General features: G+C 46.3%; 1 protein-coding gene across 4 annotated transcripts; it reads left to right on the top strand.

The window, feature by feature from the left end:
• The first annotated feature begins 6,599 nt into the window (after positions 1–6,599).
• On the top strand, positions 6,600–17,946 carry PAK1IP1 (PAK1 interacting protein 1). 4 transcript variants are annotated; one of them, XM_070074432.1, is made up of 10 exons: positions 6,600–6,769; positions 9,763–9,925; positions 13,494–13,614; positions 13,687–13,761; positions 14,187–14,239; positions 15,125–15,270; positions 15,351–15,448; positions 16,323–16,422; positions 17,136–17,259; positions 17,419–17,946. In XM_070074432.1, exons 1-10 carry the CDS (start codon positions 6,686–6,688, stop codon positions 17,634–17,636), a joined length of 1,182 nt encoding a protein of 393 aa, XP_069930533.1. In that variant the 5' UTR covers positions 6,600–6,685; the 3' UTR covers positions 17,637–17,946. The 4 variants fall into 4 exon arrangements, with proteins under 4 accessions (XP_069930533.1, XP_002714216.2, XP_008260600.2 ...); XM_002714170.5 differs by having other exon boundaries at positions 17,416–17,946; XM_008262378.4 differs by having other exon boundaries at positions 6,604–6,769; positions 9,760–9,925.
• The last annotated feature ends 480 nt before the right edge of the window (positions 17,947–18,426 follow it).

The following is an 18,426-nucleotide window of genomic DNA, read 5'->3' as shown; positions in this document are numbered from 1 at the left end:
GGGCTACCCCTGATAACGCTTCTTAAAACCACCTCGCAGCAGAGCAATTACAGTGAGTGGCAACTTCTGCTAGGCAATTAATTGCTTGAGTCTCCTGACAAGGGGGAAAGGTGTGGGTGGGGGCGGGGTGCATTGGAGTCACCTGCAGCTTGTTCCTCCGGCTGCCAACTGCCAGGCCTGGCGAAGCCAGCAGAGCCCGGGGCAAGGACAGAATGGGACGCCATGTTGGTGGTTGGCTCAGAAGAACCCAGACATCTCCACTGCCAACCCCCTTCTATCACCACCATCGTCATAGCCGAGAAGGTCAGGTTTAATTATTAAAACATCTAGACACACACTACGATCTGATGTTTCCTTCTCAGTTAGCTGCTAACTATTGGAATTTGCACCTGGTAATTTTTATTTTCATCTTTTGCACATTGAAATCATTATCCTAAGTAGGTGCAAAATCAAGAAGTAGAGTAGTACCCCACACCCCTTACATTAATGTACATACAGGGTAAAATTTTAAAGACACATTTTCTGTGATTCACTAACTGTTTAAGGATTTATTTATTTATTTGAAAGGCAGAGTTACAGAGAGGCAGAGGCAGAGAGAGAGAGGTCTTCCATTTGCTGGTTCACTCCTCAAATGGCTGCAACGGTGGGAGCTGTGCTGATTCAAAGCCAGGAGCCAGGAGCTTCTTCTAAGTCCCCCATATGGGTGCAGAAGTCCAAGAACTTGGATTATCCTCCACTGCTTTTCCAGGCCATAGCAGAGATCTGGTTTGGAAGTGGAGCAGCCAGGACTCAAACCAGAGTTCAAACCGTACTACAGATGGCAGCTTTACCTGCTACGCTACAGTGTTGGCCCCAATTCACTAATTTTAAAAAAGCACAATAAAGCAGTACTTCCTGCACTTTGTGGTGTGTACCAATTATCTGGGCACGTTGTTGACAATGCAGGTTCTGAGTCAATAGATTTGGAGTGGAGCCCTCAGGGTCTGCGTTTCCAGGCAGCACCCATTTCTAAGCAGCAAGGCTGCCCTAAGTGTCAGTGAGAAGCAGGTAACTTGGAGTCGAAATCAGGGCATTTGGGGGTTTGGTCATTTCCCTGCAGTGTGTTAGCCATTATTCCACTCTTCCGGTGCTTACTGTATTTGATATTTACCTGTAATGTGAGAAATCGTAAGCATGATGAATTGAAACAAATCAGATGATGCCATCATTCACCAGTCATTTGCAGGGCTCCTTATAGTCAAGGCAAGGCAACTGACCTGTGCATACAGTGGCGCTTACACTCTGGTGGATTTCCCTGCGTCTTCCAGGGAGGCGTTGATTGGCAGCTGGAGCAGACATTGCTAGGTGCCACGTGGGATTGGTTTATCTCCTTCCTTAACAACAGAATCCTGGTTCTATTCAGGGCTGCTGAAAGACTACGTTTCTTAGCTCGTCCCCTTGCAGCTAGATGTGGCCAGGTGGCCTGTGTGACTAATAAGAGAACTATTGAGAGCGGATGGAGGAAAACTGTGCAGGTGACGGGCATCTGCCCAGCTGGAAGGAGGCTGTTTGTCCTGAGCTCTTTCCCCAGCCTGATGAGGGGATCATAGATGTGACAGTGGGAGCCAAGGTACTCTGCAGAGACTTTGGGCTACGAGCTTACATCTAGGAGGAAGTCATGCACAGGAATACTCCATCCTGATGTAGATTCTTTGCTTGGCCAAACTTTTTTCCTTTTATATATTTGAAAGGCAGGAGAAAGAGATCTTCTATCACTGGTTCACTCCCCAAATGCCTGCAACAGCCAGGGCCTGGGCCGGGCTGAAGCCTGGAGCCCTGAACTCAATCTGGGTCTCCTGTGAAGTAGCAGGAACTAATGCAATGAGCCGACACCTGCTGCCATCCAGTGTGTACATTAGAGGAAGCTGGATCAGAAGTGGAGCTGGGACGCTAACCTTATGGGAGGAGGGCATAACAAATGACGACTTAACCATAGTGCCAATCCCCCCTCCCCCCTTTAAGCTTTGGTAAGGCTTCTGAGCCTTTTCCTAGACCTATTAAAATCCAGTGTTAATGAACACTGCTCAGTCAATACCAGGGAACCCCCGTCTTGGTATCTGATCATCACAATCTCTGCTGTCAGACTGCTCCCCCAGGTGCTGTCTGGTCACCCTGGCCCGATTTCAGCAAGAATCCTCCCTACCCGTGATGTTTCCTCTTAGTTTTCCATTCACTGACCCAGCCTGCTCCTGGGCTGTACATTCCTGCCCGCCCAGGCCACTGCGTAGAGCCCCGTCTTCCTCTTCCACTCATGGCACATGGTCCTCAGTAAAGTCTTCTCTGCTGTGCTTTCCCAAGCATCACGGAATAACTAACAATGCAAAATGGGATGCGTAGATGACAGTGACAAGGAAGGGCTCTCTCTGTTTTGCCATCTCAAAGCCCCCAAGGCAAACCCCTCATTTGTCACCTGTATTAATCCCATGAAGGAGGTGGAGGCAAATTCATATCAGGGCAGCACAGCACGGTCTCTGCTTCCTTTAGCTCTGTACATAGAGGAGACCAAAGTTCCCTGGGAAACGCACCCCACGTAACCCTTGCAGCCTGAGAATTTAACAGAACTGCTGCCTGTCACGTTGAGAAAGGGAAGGTTGAACAGGATTTTTAGATTGTCCTGCTAGTGTCACCAAGGCTAATTTCCCCACTATAACCCACTCTTAGTCCAGTACCCACATGGCCACCACCACTACCCATGACAGACAACTGGCTGTTTTTTCTTTGCCAAACTAAACAAAGCCAGGCTTTTAATAAAGATTTGTTGAATGCAATGAATAAACCAATGCTTGGCTCAAGTGCAAAATGCTTTTTCAATCAGTAATTCACAAGCAAAACTAAGCAAAAAAAATAAAATAAAATAAAACCCAAAAACCTGTTGGGTTTTAGTGTTGATTAGTGAACCCTTCCAAGTTGGTTTGTTTCTTGGCATCTGTGGTTTTTATGAGACTGCGATTAAATGGCTTTTTTACAGCCTGAGTTTGGAAAGCGAACAGGTTTCAGAGGAAGTACGTTCAGTTCAAATCCAGGTGAACAGGTGCATCATTCTACACTGGATTTTTTTCTTTCACACATTGAAAACCTACAATCTGGGCAAGTCAGGAGATGACTGCTACGGCCACAGATGAAATAAAATGCTTGCTGTCTTCTCTGTGAGACGGAATGTCCAAGGTCAAGGAAACATAAAATGTGGCAACAGTGCTGGCTCTCCAGTTAGCCATGTTTTTTTTTTTTTTTTTTTTTTTTTTTTTGACAGGCAGAGTGGATAGTGAGAGAGAGAGAGAGACAGAGAAAAAGGTCTTCCTTTTGCCATTGGTTCACCCTCCAATGGCCGCCACTGCTGGTGCGCTGTGGCCGGCGCACCGCGCTGATCTGAAGCCAGGAGCCAGGTGCTTCTCCTGGTCTCCCATGGGTGCAGGGCCCAAGGACTTGGGCCATCCTCCACTGCACTCCCTGGCCACAGCAGAGAGCTGGCCTGGAAGAGGGGCAACTGGGACAGAATCCGGCACCCCGACCGGGACTAGAACCTGGTATGCCGGCGCTGCAGGCAGAGGATTAGCCTAGTGAGCCACGGCGCCGGCCGCCATGGTGGTCTTAAAACTCACTTTTCTGGACATATTTCAGCATTTATAACCAACAGCTGCATTAGTGGATTTCAACCATTTTAATGAGGTACTGTTCTCTTTGAAAATGTTAAGCAATGCTCTTCTTCAAAGATTTAGATCCACAGTTTTGCATGTAACTTCTGGGGATTCAAAACCCAGGAAACTCACCCATCAGCCAGCCCGCCGTCCCGCCTCCCCCCAGATGAACACCACCTGTACTAGATGCCCTTGAAGTTCTCTGAGCTCTAGGATTGGTTCTATCAACTTCTAGCAAAAACAAAAAACACTTAGAATGACCGTTCTAGTTTTCATCCTAGACCCAACTACATCCTGCTATTCCTGGTTGGTGCAAAAGACCAAGCCACAAGATTCTCCTGGGAAAAATAGGGCAGGTGTTTAACCTAGTAGATAAGATGCTCATTAAGACACCTAAATCCCACATCAGTGTCCGGTTCTTGACTTCAGCTTCCTGTTAATGCAGACCCTAGGAACAAGCAGTCATGTCTCAAGTAACTGGGCTCCTGTCACCTGAATGGGAAACCCATATTGAGTTCCTGGCTCCAGGATTCGGCCTTGGTCAAGCACTGACTGTTGTAGATGTTTGGAGAATGAACCAGCAGATGGAAACTGTCTCCCTGTCTCTCAAATGTTTTCTAAAGAGGCGACAAATACTTATACAGGTACAAGTGTGACAGTCTGATAATAGACTTTGAATGTTTTGTTACACAGAATTTGAGGCCATGGGTTTTGACTGGGTATCTGCAGTGGGCCCAACATACCCAACCAATAGCATTTAATCACAGTAACTAAGCTTTGGTTGGTTGCAGGAGACCCTGAAGCCGATTATTTAACTAAGCTTTAAGCAACTGATTGATGGACCAAGCTGTAGCCAATTAAGTTGTTGTCTGTATTCCACCTCCATTTTCCTGTAAACCCTGTCTCATTGTGTTGTTGGCTGGAGTTCTCAGAAATGGCTGTGGTTCTGGGAGCTGCTTGATTGATAAATTGTTTTGTTTTGCTCAAATAAACTCTACTACACTTTGCTTACTGGCCTAGGGAAATTTTCCTTTTAACAGTAATTACCCAGTTTCGGTCGTGATTTAAAATTAGTTTCAAAAAACACATTAAGCGACTATTAATACTTCTCAAACAGTAGTTGAAACTTCCCTGGGGGTAACGAGGCGGGGTACCAGGAACATTTTGGAAGCAGAATTTAATAAACCATGTGATTTTTCAAGCAGCTTTAGTCAAAGTTTTGTGCTTTTAAATTTGGAAGAACAGTACTGCTGTATTAAAATGAACTGGGAATGCCATGAATTAAAATGCAAAAAAGCCCTATTTTTAAAGATTAAAATATGAGATTCCAAAGACACATCCTGCTTACTCATTCCCAGGGGACTTGCGTGTCAGCCCTGCTCCCCCTCGGTGGACTCCGCAGGAAACAGCTAGTCAGTGCTAAGATAACTTGGAACTCTTTACAGAATGGAGAAGAAAACGAAGGCAAGGGGAAGACAAGGCCTCCCTGGGGCTGCAGTGAGCATCGTGAGAAGCCAACTCTCAGCTGAAAAACCTACGGCAGGGCGTGGGGGCACGCGACCTCTACCCGCTTCTGCACCGCTTGCCTTTGCTCCCGACTCCAGTTTCCTTATTTTTTTATTTATTTTTTCACAGGCAGAGTGGATAGTGAGAGAGAGACAGAAAGGTCTTCCTTTGCCGTTGGTTCACTCTCCAATAGCCGCCGCGGCCGGCGCTCTGCGCTGATCCGAAGCCAGGAGCCAGGTGCTTCTCCTGGTCTCCCATGGGGTGCAGGGCCCAAGCACTTGGGCCATCCTCCACTGCACTCCCGGGCCACAGCAGAGAGCTGGCCTGGAAGAGGGGCAACCAGGACAGAATCCGGCGCCCCGACCGGGACTAGAACCCGGTGTGCCAGCGCCACAAGGCGGAGGATTAGCCCAGTGAGCCAGCTTCTTGCTAATGGCCCCGGACGATGGCAGATGCTGGCTCGCGCACTTGGGGAGACCTGGAAGGGGGCCTGGCCCCGGATTCGGTCGGGCCCACCCCTGGCTAAGGCGGACTTGCAGAGGGGACCAGCAGACTCCCACCTATTAATAACTAATAACTTAACCTGTCTATATCCACACACACAACTCGGAGCGCCAGAGGACGAAAGGGCGTGGGAATAAAGGGCCAACACTGAGACGGTGTCCACAGCTCAAAGCGGGGTTGGAGTCGGCCCCAGCCGTCCTGCATCTGGCCGCTCGGTGAGGGGCGGACCCTGGGCTTTTGGAAAGTGCTCGAATTCCCACCACATCCCGGACCCTGTGCCCTGCGTCTAACGCAGACGGCTGCCTGGGCTCCCGCGGACGCTGGATTTTGCTGCCCGACACGGCGGCGGGAGGGGATGGGCGTGACCTCGGCATAAACGCGAGGCTTCCTTCTAGAAGCCTCCGATCGGCCCGCCTGACCCCGTCGGGGGAGCGGTCGCCCTCACGAGGCCCCTCACGAGGACACTCTGACCCGAGCCGCGAACCAAGCGGAGGGAACCAGGGCAGGCCTGGCGCTGCAGCCCCGGCTCCGCTGACCGCCCCTCGGACCGCTAAGAAAGCAGCTCAGCTCATCTCCGCACATCACGATACTCTCCGCACTGACTCATCGACCCGTCCCCTCCGTGTCCCCTCCACCCAAGCAGGAACCCAGCTCCGCCCCTTTCCTGGACGTCACGGAAACCGGGGTCCTTCCACAGAGGATGTCCCGCCCCCTCTCCTCAGACCAGCTTCCTAGAATATGCCTGTTCCCCCCCCCCATTTTTTTCTTGCGATGAGAACCACCTTATGCGGCGTCCTTACTAATTCTCGTTTGGCAGGGGGTCCACACGATCTCGGAACGCCGAAATTATTTCCACGAATACAGGCGCCTAGAAGGCAGCCCTGAGGTAGTGACGTATAATTTGAGCGCCGGAAGCAGGAAGGACCCCTCTCCGTTTGCATCCGGTTCCGTCATCTCGCCTTCGCGGAGCGGAGCTCGCGGAAGAGGCACGTGCGCTTTGAATGGAGCTGGTCGCTGGCTGTTACGAGCAGGTGCTGTTTGGATTCACTGTACAGCCGGAGCGCAAGGCGAGCGGCGACCACGAGGTGAGATCCCGCGAGCCGGTGGACAGCTACAGGGCGTGCGTGCTCGGAGGGTCAGGTTTAGTCCCCTCCCGGCAGAGGTAAACGCTGGGACTCCTGGGATTAGCTGATGAATGAGGTCAGGGAGTTTCAGTAAAAAGGGATCTTTTAAAACACGGGGCAGGCATTTTTATATAGTGAGATAATGCCTGCCTTTTATAGTAGACGGGATGTCCGCAGGGTACGAACACGGTAGCGTTTTGCAAAAGGGCAAAGGAGCCGTACACAGTGGTGAACTTAAAGGTCGCTTCCATACGTTGACAACTGGCGCAGGTATTTAATGAGGAAACACCTTCTCTTTCACCGAGTTCCTGTCTTTTAGAGTTTTGCAGAATGTTAGAGGTGGATCAGGATAAATATGTTAACTAATAAAGAGAGTGATACCAGTTTATGCGTTATTTACTGGGGTCCAGGTGTTGGAGATGGGAAGATGCCGGAGTTTAGATTCGGCTCGAGACGCCCTGGACATAAAGGGTGGAGGATGGGGGAACTAAATGCATAGGCATAAATTATAGTCAAAGATAAGTATTTCATTAGATCGGTACGTAAAAAAGTCCAAAAAGTTGCTGAGTCAGATAGGTAGGATGGAAACGTGAACTCCTGATTTTAGTCCCCTACTCTTTGTTTGACCTAAGCAGCTGTGGATATCTCTAAGCCGTTTTATTGGTTCTTCTCTATGAAGGAGTCAAGGTGTCAGTCTTGACCAGAAACTTGCAAGTGCGTGACTTGGCTGCGTTTGGTTTATTTTTTTGCTTTTGTTTATTTTGTATCTGCTCTGGTTGTTGGTCTGAAAGGTGGCCTGTTTTGAATATTCAAAGATGAGATTATTGAGGTTTTTTGTGTTTTGATAGTAAACGTAGTAGGTTCCAAGCAGGCAGCAGACCTAGCAGACCTTTGAAGCAGGTCGACTTCCGCTTGCAGATAGGGGTCCTCGTGCGTGGGTTACGTGACTGCAAGGAGACGTAGGGTCCTCCATCGTGCGTGGTTTACGTGACTGCAAGGAGACGCAGGGTCCTCGTGCGTGGGTTACGTGACTGCAAGGAGACGTAGGGTCCTCCCTCATGCGTGGGTTACGTGACTGCAAGGAGACGCAGGGTCCTCGTGCGTGGGTTACGTGACTGCAAGGAGACGCAGGGTCCTCGTGCGTGGGTTACGTGACTGCAAGGAGACGCAGGGTCCTCGTGCGTGGGTTACGTGACTGCAAGGAGACGCAGGGTCCTCGTGCGTGGGTTACGTGACTGCAGGAGACGTAGGCATCACTGGCAGAGCTGAGCCAAACCGTCAGGGGCCCTCTGGTGTCTGACACTCGACGCCGTGCCCTCCTCTGAATCTGGACGGTGGGCCAGGTGATCCAGGTGACCAGTGTTACCTCCGTAGTTACTGTTGAGTGTTTGCTTTGACTCAAAGAGGCCTCCTTGGTCCAGACTGACACGAGGGCTTAATTTGCATTGACGGATCTTATGTGTGTTCAGAGAAGTCTGGTGAGGTTGTTTGTTTGTTTGTTTGTTTTTAACTTATTTGAAAGAGTTACAGAGAGAGAGAGATCTTCATCCACTGATTCACTCCCCAGACAGCCTCAACAACTAGGGCTGGGCCAGGCCACATGGGTGCAGGGGCCCAAGCACTTGGGGCACCCTCCACTGCTTTCCCAAGTGCAACAGCAGAAAGCTGGATTGGAAGTGGAGCGACCGTGACTGGAACTAGCACCCATATGAGGTGGTGGGTTAACTCACTACACCACCGTGCCAGCCCTGAGGTTGTTTTCTGCTTTGGTTTATTTGTCTTGTTAATATTTTGATGCATTTCTTAATAGGATTTGTCTTTGTACTTACATTTATTTTAAGATTTAGTTTATTTGAAAGAGTTGCAGAGAGCAAGGGAGAGAAAGAGAAATCTTGCATCCACTGATTCACTCTTCAGATGACTGGCATGACCAGGGCTGGGCCAGGCAAAAGCCAGAAGCCCGAAACTCCATCAAGGTCTCCCACATGGGTGGCAGGGGCCCAAGCACTCAGGTCCTCTTCAGCCACTTTCTCAGGCACATTAACAGGGAGCTGGATCAGAAGAGGAGCAGCCGAGACTGAAACTGGCTTCCATATAGGATGCTGGCATCACAGGCAGCTACTTAACCTGCGGTGCCACTACGCCATCCCCCATACTTACCCTTTATGTCACATCGTGTTAAATTGTTGATCATCTGTCTCTCCTGCTGGAATGGAAACTCTATTTTGTCTTTGGTTCACTGCTGTTTTATCACTTGCCAGTAGGCACTCATAATTTGAATGAACAAATTAAAGTAAGAATTTGAACAATTGAGTGAATGGAACATGGAAGTCTTACATACAGGTCACTGCAAGTACATTAAAGAGTTTTTTAACTCTAAAACCTAAAAATCTGTGTAGCCCAGTTACCATATTGTGTTCTAGACTCACGCTGCCCAGCCTTACTGTCCCACCTCCTAGCTTTATGTTCTTCATTCAGTTCTCAGGTTGGCCTTTTCTTTTCAAAATTTTCTTTATTTATTTGAAAGGCAAATACAGAAATCTTCTGCCCACTGATTGATTCCCCAAATGCCACATCAAGCCAGGACTGGGCCAAGCTGAAGCCAGTAGCCTGTAATTCAAATCAGATTTCCCACATGGGTGGCAGACATCCATCTACCTTAGCCATCACCTGCTGACTCCCAAAGTGTGCACTAGCAGGCAGCTGGGATTAGAAGCAGAGCTGGGTCTTGAACCCAGGCACTCTGATATGGGGTGTGGGCACCGAGGTGGCGTCTTAACCACTGCACCAAATACCTGCCTCTGTTCTTTTGTTTTTAATCCACGTTATCAGCATGGGGTGCTTCTCCACTTGGTTGGGTCCATTGGTAATTTCCCTGGACTGTGGAAGCATTAATCTGTTTGTTGAAACTGTGGTGTGACTGTCATGTTAATGGTATGTTTTACCTCCAGCAGAAATGGACTGCGGTCGCTCACTTCACTCACCACGCCCACACCGCCTCCTTGTCGGCAGTGGCTGTGAACAGTCGTTTCGTAGTCACTGGGAGCAAAGATGAAACAATTCACATTTACGACATGAGAAAGAAGATAGAGCACGGGGCTCTAGTGCATCACAATGGTGAGAAGGTTGTGTTTGCTAAGATGATAACTCAGAGATGCTGTGCCTTTATCACTTGACTCCAGGTAGCAATTCATTGAGTCTGCTCCATCACTGATTCTGTGCTAGGAGATATAAAAATGGGAAAGAAAAAACGGTTGCGCGCCCTCAGGTTGCTCATAGTTGGAATAAGGGTAGGGAGCTCTGGGGTGAGGTCTTACAGAAAGCCTCTTTATTTTTTTTTCCATTTGTATTGTGCTATATATTAGCAGACAAACATTTTAATTTTAAAAAAAGATTTATTTATTTGCTTGAAGGTCAGAGTTAGAGAGAGAGAGATCTTCCATCCACTGGTTCACTCCCCAGATGGTCACAATGGCCAGCACTGTGCCAGGCTGAAGCGAGGAGCCAGGACCTTCTTCTGGGTCTCCCACTTGGGTAGCAGGGGCCCAAGCTCTTGGGCCATCTTCTGCTTTGCCCAGGTGCACTATCAGGGAGCTGGATTAGAAGTGGAGCAGTCAGGACATGAACTGTGGGATGCCAGTGCAGAAAGCCTCTTTAGGATGGCATCTGTGTTATCTGAAGAGAGAATTGTTGGTTGTTAGAAGAAAGGGTATCCCAGACAGGGCAGGCAGCGTGAGCCACCAAGCGGCAGCAGCATAGCAGTGTGTCCCTTTATTGAGGGGGTTCCTGTACGCAGCAGTGTGCCAAGAAGGGGCAGTTGTATCTTCAGTTAATAGAAGAGAACACCCAGGTTCAAAGATACTGCGTGGCTTGCCCAGTATCTCAAAACTGGAGCTAGAACTCGAACCTAGGTCAGAAGCTTGTGTTTATAACCCCTGGTGTTTATGGGAAATTGTGCACTGGTTCAGGGTTATGAGAGGCTGAAGTGGAGTTTGGAGGGGCTGCAAAAGTAGTTGGGGCAAAATCCTGGAGGTCCTGGAGAGAAGGTGGCTAAGGACCGATTGGGAGGTGTGGGTTGGATGTGAGAGGCGCTATGCTGATTGACACGGGCCTATCCAGTTGAAGCGGGGAGCTGTGAACTGAGTAACGTTCTTTTGAAGGGTTTTCTGACTTGTCTTCAGTAGTAACCCGCCAGTAGTAACCCGCAGACTCTGTAGAGGAAGAAGTTTAGTTGTTGTGCGCAATAGGATTGAGTTAAAGGGAACTGAAGATGTGGGTGAATGAGTGGTGGAAGTTGCCAGGCCAGAGAAAATAGGTCGCCAGCTGAAAGTGCAGCTGGAATGTGAATGTGGGAAGCATGAAAGCACTGGGAAGTCGTGAGTTGGTAATCAGAAGGGAGTCCTAGAGTTGAAGAGTCCTGATGCGGGACAGCTTTAGCTGGAAATAGCGCCAGCTGCAGGTGTGGGACAGAAAAGCAGAGGAGACGAAGGTTGCTAGAATTGAGATCAAGGAGTGAGAATTCCCAGCTCGTGGTTGGGTTTTCCATGCTCATGGTAAAGTTGCCGGGATAGTGGCAGGAGTGGTGGAGAGAGTAAGCAGTAATTTTTCTCTCAGTAGCGAACATTACATGTTGTTTTCATTACATTTCCCCAGGGGACAGAGAATAAGAGTCTAATATCTCTTTGATAAGGAGAAGAAAATGAAGAACTCAAAATAGTAGGATCAAGTAGATGCATACTAGGTTTGGGGCAGTCAGCCATGAAAGTTGGTTCCTACAGTGATAAGATGGGTGCCTTTTTCCCCGCTCCCAAGTTCCACACCAGCCATTGGTGTCTAGCAGTAAAGTTAGAGTGTTAAACGTTTGCCTTCGGTTAGATAGTGCTTAGCTACTTTGACAAGTGTCTGGCTTTGCAGCATAAGTTAGACTTTGAGTGATTTCACCTTACATTCCTTTTCCCTTTCTGTCTCCCAGTACTAGTTCATTCATGGAAGGCTTCTTTCTTAGGCATGGAAGAAATATGTTAACCAAAACTGGTCTGTGCACACCTATTAGTATGAGTGTTTAATAAGAAAAGGCCTGACTTAGGAGTTCAGACAGGGAATGCGTGAAGTAGGGCTCTTGGTTTCCTGTATTCCTCTATAAATCCTGTTGTTTTTTTTTTTTTTTTTTTTTTTTTTTTTTTTTTTTTTTTAACAGTGGGTAGTAGATGAGCTCATTTCTAGGAACCAGATGTAAGAAAACATTTCCAAAGTAAGAAATGGGATTTTAGGGAAAGAGGAAAACACAGTCCAAGGTCATCACCCCCCCCTGCTTCGGGAAGAAGGTGGTGCATAGCCGGCGCCACGGCTCAATAGGCTAATCCTCCACCTTGCGGCGCCGGCACACTGGGTTCTAGTCCCGGTCGGGGCGCCGGATTCTGTCCCGGTTGCCCCTCTTCCAGGCCAACTCTCTGCTGTGGCCAGGGAGTGCAGTGGAGGATGGCCCAAGTGCTTGGGCCCTGCACCCCATGGGAGACCAGGATAAGTACCTGGCTCCTGGCTTCGGATCAGCGCGGTGCGCCGGCTGCAGCGTGCCGGCCGCAGCGGCCATTGGAGGGTGAACCAACGGCAAAAGGAAGACCTTTCTCTCAGTCTCTCTCTCTCACTGTCCGCTCTGCCTGTAAAAAAAAAAAAAGAAAGAAGGTGGTGCATAAGCCCACGTATTACCAGTGCTTTCGTTGCTTGTTGCATTTTGCGTCCAAGACCTTTGGCTCTTTGAGCATGAGGGGATTGACTAGGAGGCATGAAGTGGGACACAATGACCCGGGGTGCAAACTCCAACTATGAAGGGCCAAGTAGTAAACCTTAGCCCCTGGGAGCCGCAGGGACTGTGTTAAAATTTCTCAGCTCTGCTGTTGTGCAAAGCAGCCATGGACGTTCTGTAGCTGAGTGAGTGTTGCTCTTCCCCAGTAAACTGCCTTTGCACAGGCCACCAGCTAGATTTGGTCTGCGGCCGTGGAGTGCTGCGCCTGGAGCTTTCGGGTGGCTGGGTGGGATGACACACCTCACAGGAGGGTGCGTCTGCTTAGGGAGCACCGGTCTTCTGATATTCGAGTTGTTAGGGAAATATGTCAGAGACCCAGACTTCAGTTCTGGCAGAGGAGTGTGGAATGTTGAAAAGATGAAGGAAGCTTTGTTAGCGGGAGGGGTTTCCTGGGGGCTAGCTGGAGAGTATGGAATTTCAGAGATTTGTTGTGAAAATCTCATGACAGTGAGTGAGAAGAACATTGAAATAATGGAACAGTGGCGGATGAGGTCACCAGCTCACTGATCAGAAGGTGGCAGTCACGTGACTGTCCTTCTTGGAGTGTTCTCTAGGTTAACTGGTTAGTTTTGTTTAACTCTTGCCCAAACTATTTTAGCTATTCTTCTCCTAAGTTTATAATTATGGGGACCTAAAGCCAGAACATGAGTTGATTAGTTCAAATCTATGTCTACAGATGGAGAAACTGCTGAGATTTTTTGCATGGATTTGTGATTCTGTGTTCTTTTGTGAAAACAACTTAATTTTTTCACCCTAGACTTTAAAATACATTTCAATAATATTAAGACATTGGCTGTTCTTACTATACAATAGCTTTCAAACTAGAAGTGAAGTTTGCATTCAAAATGGATATTTATTTTGCCTGCTTTCATTTTTTCTCAGGAACAATTACTTGCCTGAAATTCCATGGCAGCAGGCACTTAATCAGTGGGGCGGAGGATGGACTCATCTGTGTCTGGGATGCGAAGAAGTGGGAGTGTCTGAAGTCGATTAAAGCTCACAAGTGAGTCGGCACCTTCCCGTCGGCCTTGTCCTGTGCCACGCAGGTGGAGGCTAACTATTGGTTTCATTTTAGGGGACATGTGACCTTCCTCTCCATTCACCCCTCTGGCAAGTTGGCCCTATCTGTAGGAACAGATAAGACATTAAGGTAAATCACCAGCGCTATAATAATGATACAAATATAATAATGATACAAAGGAGTGGTTGAAAGCTAGTGAGTCCTCCCATCATGGTAAGATGGAAGCAGCAAGCTCTACGTTCGGACATGGTCAGCCGTGAAGTGAAGAGCAGGGTGGTCCTGGAAGGGGAGGAGTTTTAGGAAGGTAAATTGTGTGAAACTACAATGTCTGCAACATTGAGGTAGTGTGGAAACCAGTGACCTTTAGTCCTGCTTGGTCATAAACATTGTAAGATGTTGCTCTTAGGAAGATGGCAGAGCCTTTAAATAGCCATTATTTAGTAAAATTGCCATTTGAGTAAATCTTCAGTAAGCTTATTTTTTAATATTTAATATTTTCAAATTAGTGAATGTTAATTAATGATCATACCATAAGTGAGCTTCCTGTTTTGTAGAACATGGAATCTTGTGGAGGGAAGATCAGCATTCATAAAAAATATAAAACAAAGTGAGTATATTTGAAACGTGTTTTCTAATAATGGAATGGAATTTGAATATACAGGCATACTTCAAAAAGTTCATGGAAAGTGGAATTAAGAGATGTTTATTTTAGTACCTCTAAATGTTGGAATCCATGCATTGTTTTTTGAAATACTCAATCTCCATGAGCTTTTTGAAGGTCTCTTAAGTGCCTGGATTTCAGCAGTTTGGGGGACCAAAATAAGCATATCTATTATTTCCATTTTCCATGAACTTTTTGAAACAACCTCTTTGCACAACATTCTTGGTGGTGGTGACCTCAGAGCAGAGGTTTTAGGTTGTTTTCCCTTTTTAGACCTGAGTTCCTTTTTTTTTTTTTTTTTTTTTTTGGGATTATTTTATTTATTTGAAAGAGTTACAGAGAGAGGTAGAGACAGACAGAGAGGTCCTCCATCCAATGGTTCACTCCCCAGATGGCTGCAACGGTTGGAGCTGTGCCAATCCGAAGCCAGGAGCTTCTTCTGGGTCTCAGACGTGGGTGCAGGGACCCAAGGACTTGGGCCATCTTCTATTGCTCTCCCAGGCCATAGCAGAGAGCTGGATCGGAAGAGGAACAGCTGGGACTAGAACCCAGCGCCCATATGGGATGCCGGTGCTTCAGGCCATGGCTTCGACCTGCTGCACCACAGCACCAGTCCCCTAGACCTGAGTTCTTATGACTCTGCCATCTACCAATTACTTAGGCTTCAGTGATACTTTGAACCTACTTTATTTTCTAAAATTGAACTTGCAAAAAGTGTATCATTAGCTTATTGAGAGCAAATAGAATAACGGATGTGAAGATGCACAGTGTAAATACTTGCTATTTTTGTTGCTTGGATAGTTTTATTTTGAATTATTTTTTAACTTACAGATGCTCATATAGTGGAATGGTCCCCTAAGGGAGAGAAGTACATAGTTGTCATACTGAATAAAATAGACGTCTACCAGCTCAGCACCGCGTCTGTTAGTGGCACCATCACAAATGAAAAGAGAATTTCTTCTGTTACATTTCTTTCAGTAAGTGGTCGGAAATCAGTGGTGGTCATGCAGGCGATGGTCGGAGTTGATGGTGATGTTCTGGATGCTCTCTCTCCTAGGACTCCGTCCTGGCAGTGGCTGGAGATGAAGAAATTATCAGGTTTTTTGACTGTGATTCGTTAACATGCCTCTGTGAATTTAAAGCTCATGAAAACAGGTATTTTCATCTCGTGTGTGTGTAGCCTCAATAAATATATAATGTAGTTTCATAGAGCAAGGCTTGTGGTTTTTCTGCTTGGTGTGTTTTAGGAACAGGTAGAAGACCTGCATGACTGAATCAGGGTGAGCAGGGGAGGGCGGATGGTAGAAGGTGACTGTGTGGCTGTGGACCCAGGGTGAGGAGTTGAGATTGTGTACTGAGGACTTTGGTGCACTGCGTTTTGACTGTTTATGATGGGAGAATGTCAAGGCAGGCAGACCAGTTTAAGGAAAATGCCTGCACATCCTCCACTGCCTTCAGCCCTCACTTGCAGTTTTCATCTGTATCCCCAGCCACTTCTTCCTCTCGTGTTATTTTAAAGCAAATCGTAGCTTTGCCAGATATAACTTGGTTTACATTTTTAAAATTTTTAAGGGGGCAAAAATGGAAATAGGCCAATTAGGCTACCTTCATAATCCAGAAGAAAAATGATAGTGGCTTAGACTAGCGATGTTGGCCGTGGAGATGAGGGAACTGAGTACACAGGGGGCAGCCTTGGATTCTCATTTCAATCGTCTTTTCATTCCTTACTGAACCTGGAGCTGATTGAAATGCAAGACTGTTTCCTTTCTGATGACCTGATTATAATTATCCATCGTCATCTTTTTCACTTTTCCTTCAGATACGGTTGACAGTCAACTTGTCTCCTGTTTTGGTCCCAAAACTGGTCCCACTGACTGATGTGAATGTACAACATAATTTCTTCTTTAAGCCAATTTTCATTGAGCCACTTAAAAGCACTTGGAGTATTGAGAAAGCAAGGAACTGTACATGCCAGTGTTGCGCAGTTTGAGTGGAAAGGTTTTTTACAGTGCGGATATTTGCATCCTAGGGTCAAAGACATGTTCAGTTTTGAAACTCCAGAGCATCATGTAGTTGTTACAGCATCGAGTGATGGCTTCATCAAGATGTGGAAGCTAAAGCAGGATAAGGTCAGTCCATATACGCTCTAATACATTCCTGCTGTGTTTAAGTGAGTTGGAACTTTCCTTTGGGTCATAACACATAAATCATTAAATAAACTTTTAAGAGCTCTTCCAGGCATGGTTGCTATTAATAATTTTAAAGTTAAGTTCCCACAAGACTTCTTTAGGGTTGGCATTAATGGGTCTGTGCTGGTGGAATCCTGTAACTCCCTCTGTCTGCCCTTTCAATCAGAGAAGGACTACTTTTTCTCTTTCAGATACTATGGTTCTCTGTAAAGCATTAAGTAAAAATATTGCCACTGCCAAAAACAGCTTAGAGTCTCCCATCTGATTATGGAGTCAATAGTAGTTTTAAACCAGATAATTAAAGCATTAAATTCCTTTCTGTACAGTCTTTGTTTACCAGCCATTCTCTCGTAAACACATTCTGTGAATGTGGCTTGTTGAATGTGTTGATTTTGTGTAAGTGTCCTTGTAAGCTCTAGAAATGAATGAGACATGATCCCTTGCCTTGGAATTTGTAATTCTGAGTAGTTCTCCAAAATTGGCTCTAGGAATAGCAAAGTCATCCTGATCCTGAATCAAGATAGTAGGTTACTCTCAATATATTTTACACGTAAGGAAATACAGTGTTTAAAATAAGCTAACTTTAGTATGGAAAAGAAGAATAATTATTCAGAATTCCCATGTTAACATGTTATGAATTGTTCCTGTTTTAGAAAGCACCCCCGTCTTTACTCTGTGAAGTGAACACTAGTGCCAGGCTGACCTGTCTTGGAGTGTGGCTGGACACTGTGATGGAGGCTAAAGAAAGCCTGCCTCCAGCAACAGAGCCGTCTCCTGGTAAGTAGACTGGATCACAGGGAAAATTGCATAATTTGTTACCTTTTGAATTATTGAAGTGGAGGTCTCAGTAACTCCACTTGATTGTCAGCATATGTTTATTGCATCCAAAGAGGAAAAACCTATTCTTTAAATATGCTGTCATTTGTGTTTCAGTAGGTAAAGAAGAACAGTCCAAAATCAACAAAAAGGAACCTGGTGATGTAGTGCAGGAAGGAGCAGCACAAGCCAAACCTCTCGTAAAGAAACGTGGTTTAACTGCTAACCGTAATAAGGCAGCAAAAGGAAATAGCCTGGTGTTGACCAAGAAGAGGAAAATGATAGAAATGTTGGAAAAGAAGAAGAGGAAAAAAAAGAAAACAGAACTGATGCAGTGAAACCCAGGTCTCTCCTTCTTAAGAGAACTTTTTTTAGGTGGAATCCTACTTTTCAGATATTATATCCAAGTATTTTTTTTTTTTCTGATTAAAAGCAAGGAATTTTTAATGGAGAAAATGTACAGCTTTAAAAACCACTTTTAGGTATTTTTTAACAATGGTAAAATTATTTTGGGCAGACAGCATTTTATTATATATCATGGTTGTATGTGTTAATATGTAATATATAATTTTTACTGTTGTGTGAAAGCAAAGACGTTTCTCGAAATATTGTCATCTAAAATAATAAAAAAAACTTTAATATTCTTTACCAGTGGTGGATAAGGTGCGGTTTTCCTCCTGAATGGGGAGAAGAATGAAGAAATTGCCCTACTTTGGGTTATTCAGATGGTTCTAATAATTTCAGTGCAAATTTCTTTTATTCTGATAGCAAAAGGAATAAGATCTTCATTCTAGCAAGTACATGAAGACGAACTCAAAAAGTATAAATGTTGTGGTGTTGTGGTCCAGCAGGTTAAGCCGCATTTGCAATGCCAGAATCCCATTAGAGTACCCATTCAGGTCCTGGCTACTGCACGTTCAATCCAGTTTCCTGCATCTGAGAAAGCAGCAGCAGATGTCCCAGATACTTGGGCCCCTGCCATTCATATGGGAGACCAGGATGGAGTTACAGGCTCCTGGCCCAGAGTTAGTTGTTATGACCATTTGGGGAGTGAACCAACAGGTGGAAGATCCCTTTCTCTGCCTTTCGAATAAATAAATACATCTAAAAATGTAGATATTTTAAATA

This window comes from Oryctolagus cuniculus, chromosome 5 (genome assembly GCF_964237555.1).
Source record: "Oryctolagus cuniculus chromosome 5, mOryCun1.1, whole genome shotgun sequence".
In the NCBI taxonomy this organism is placed as follows: Eukaryota; Metazoa; Chordata; class Mammalia; order Lagomorpha; family Leporidae; genus Oryctolagus; species Oryctolagus cuniculus.
This window is presented reverse-complemented; position numbering and strand designations above follow the sequence as displayed.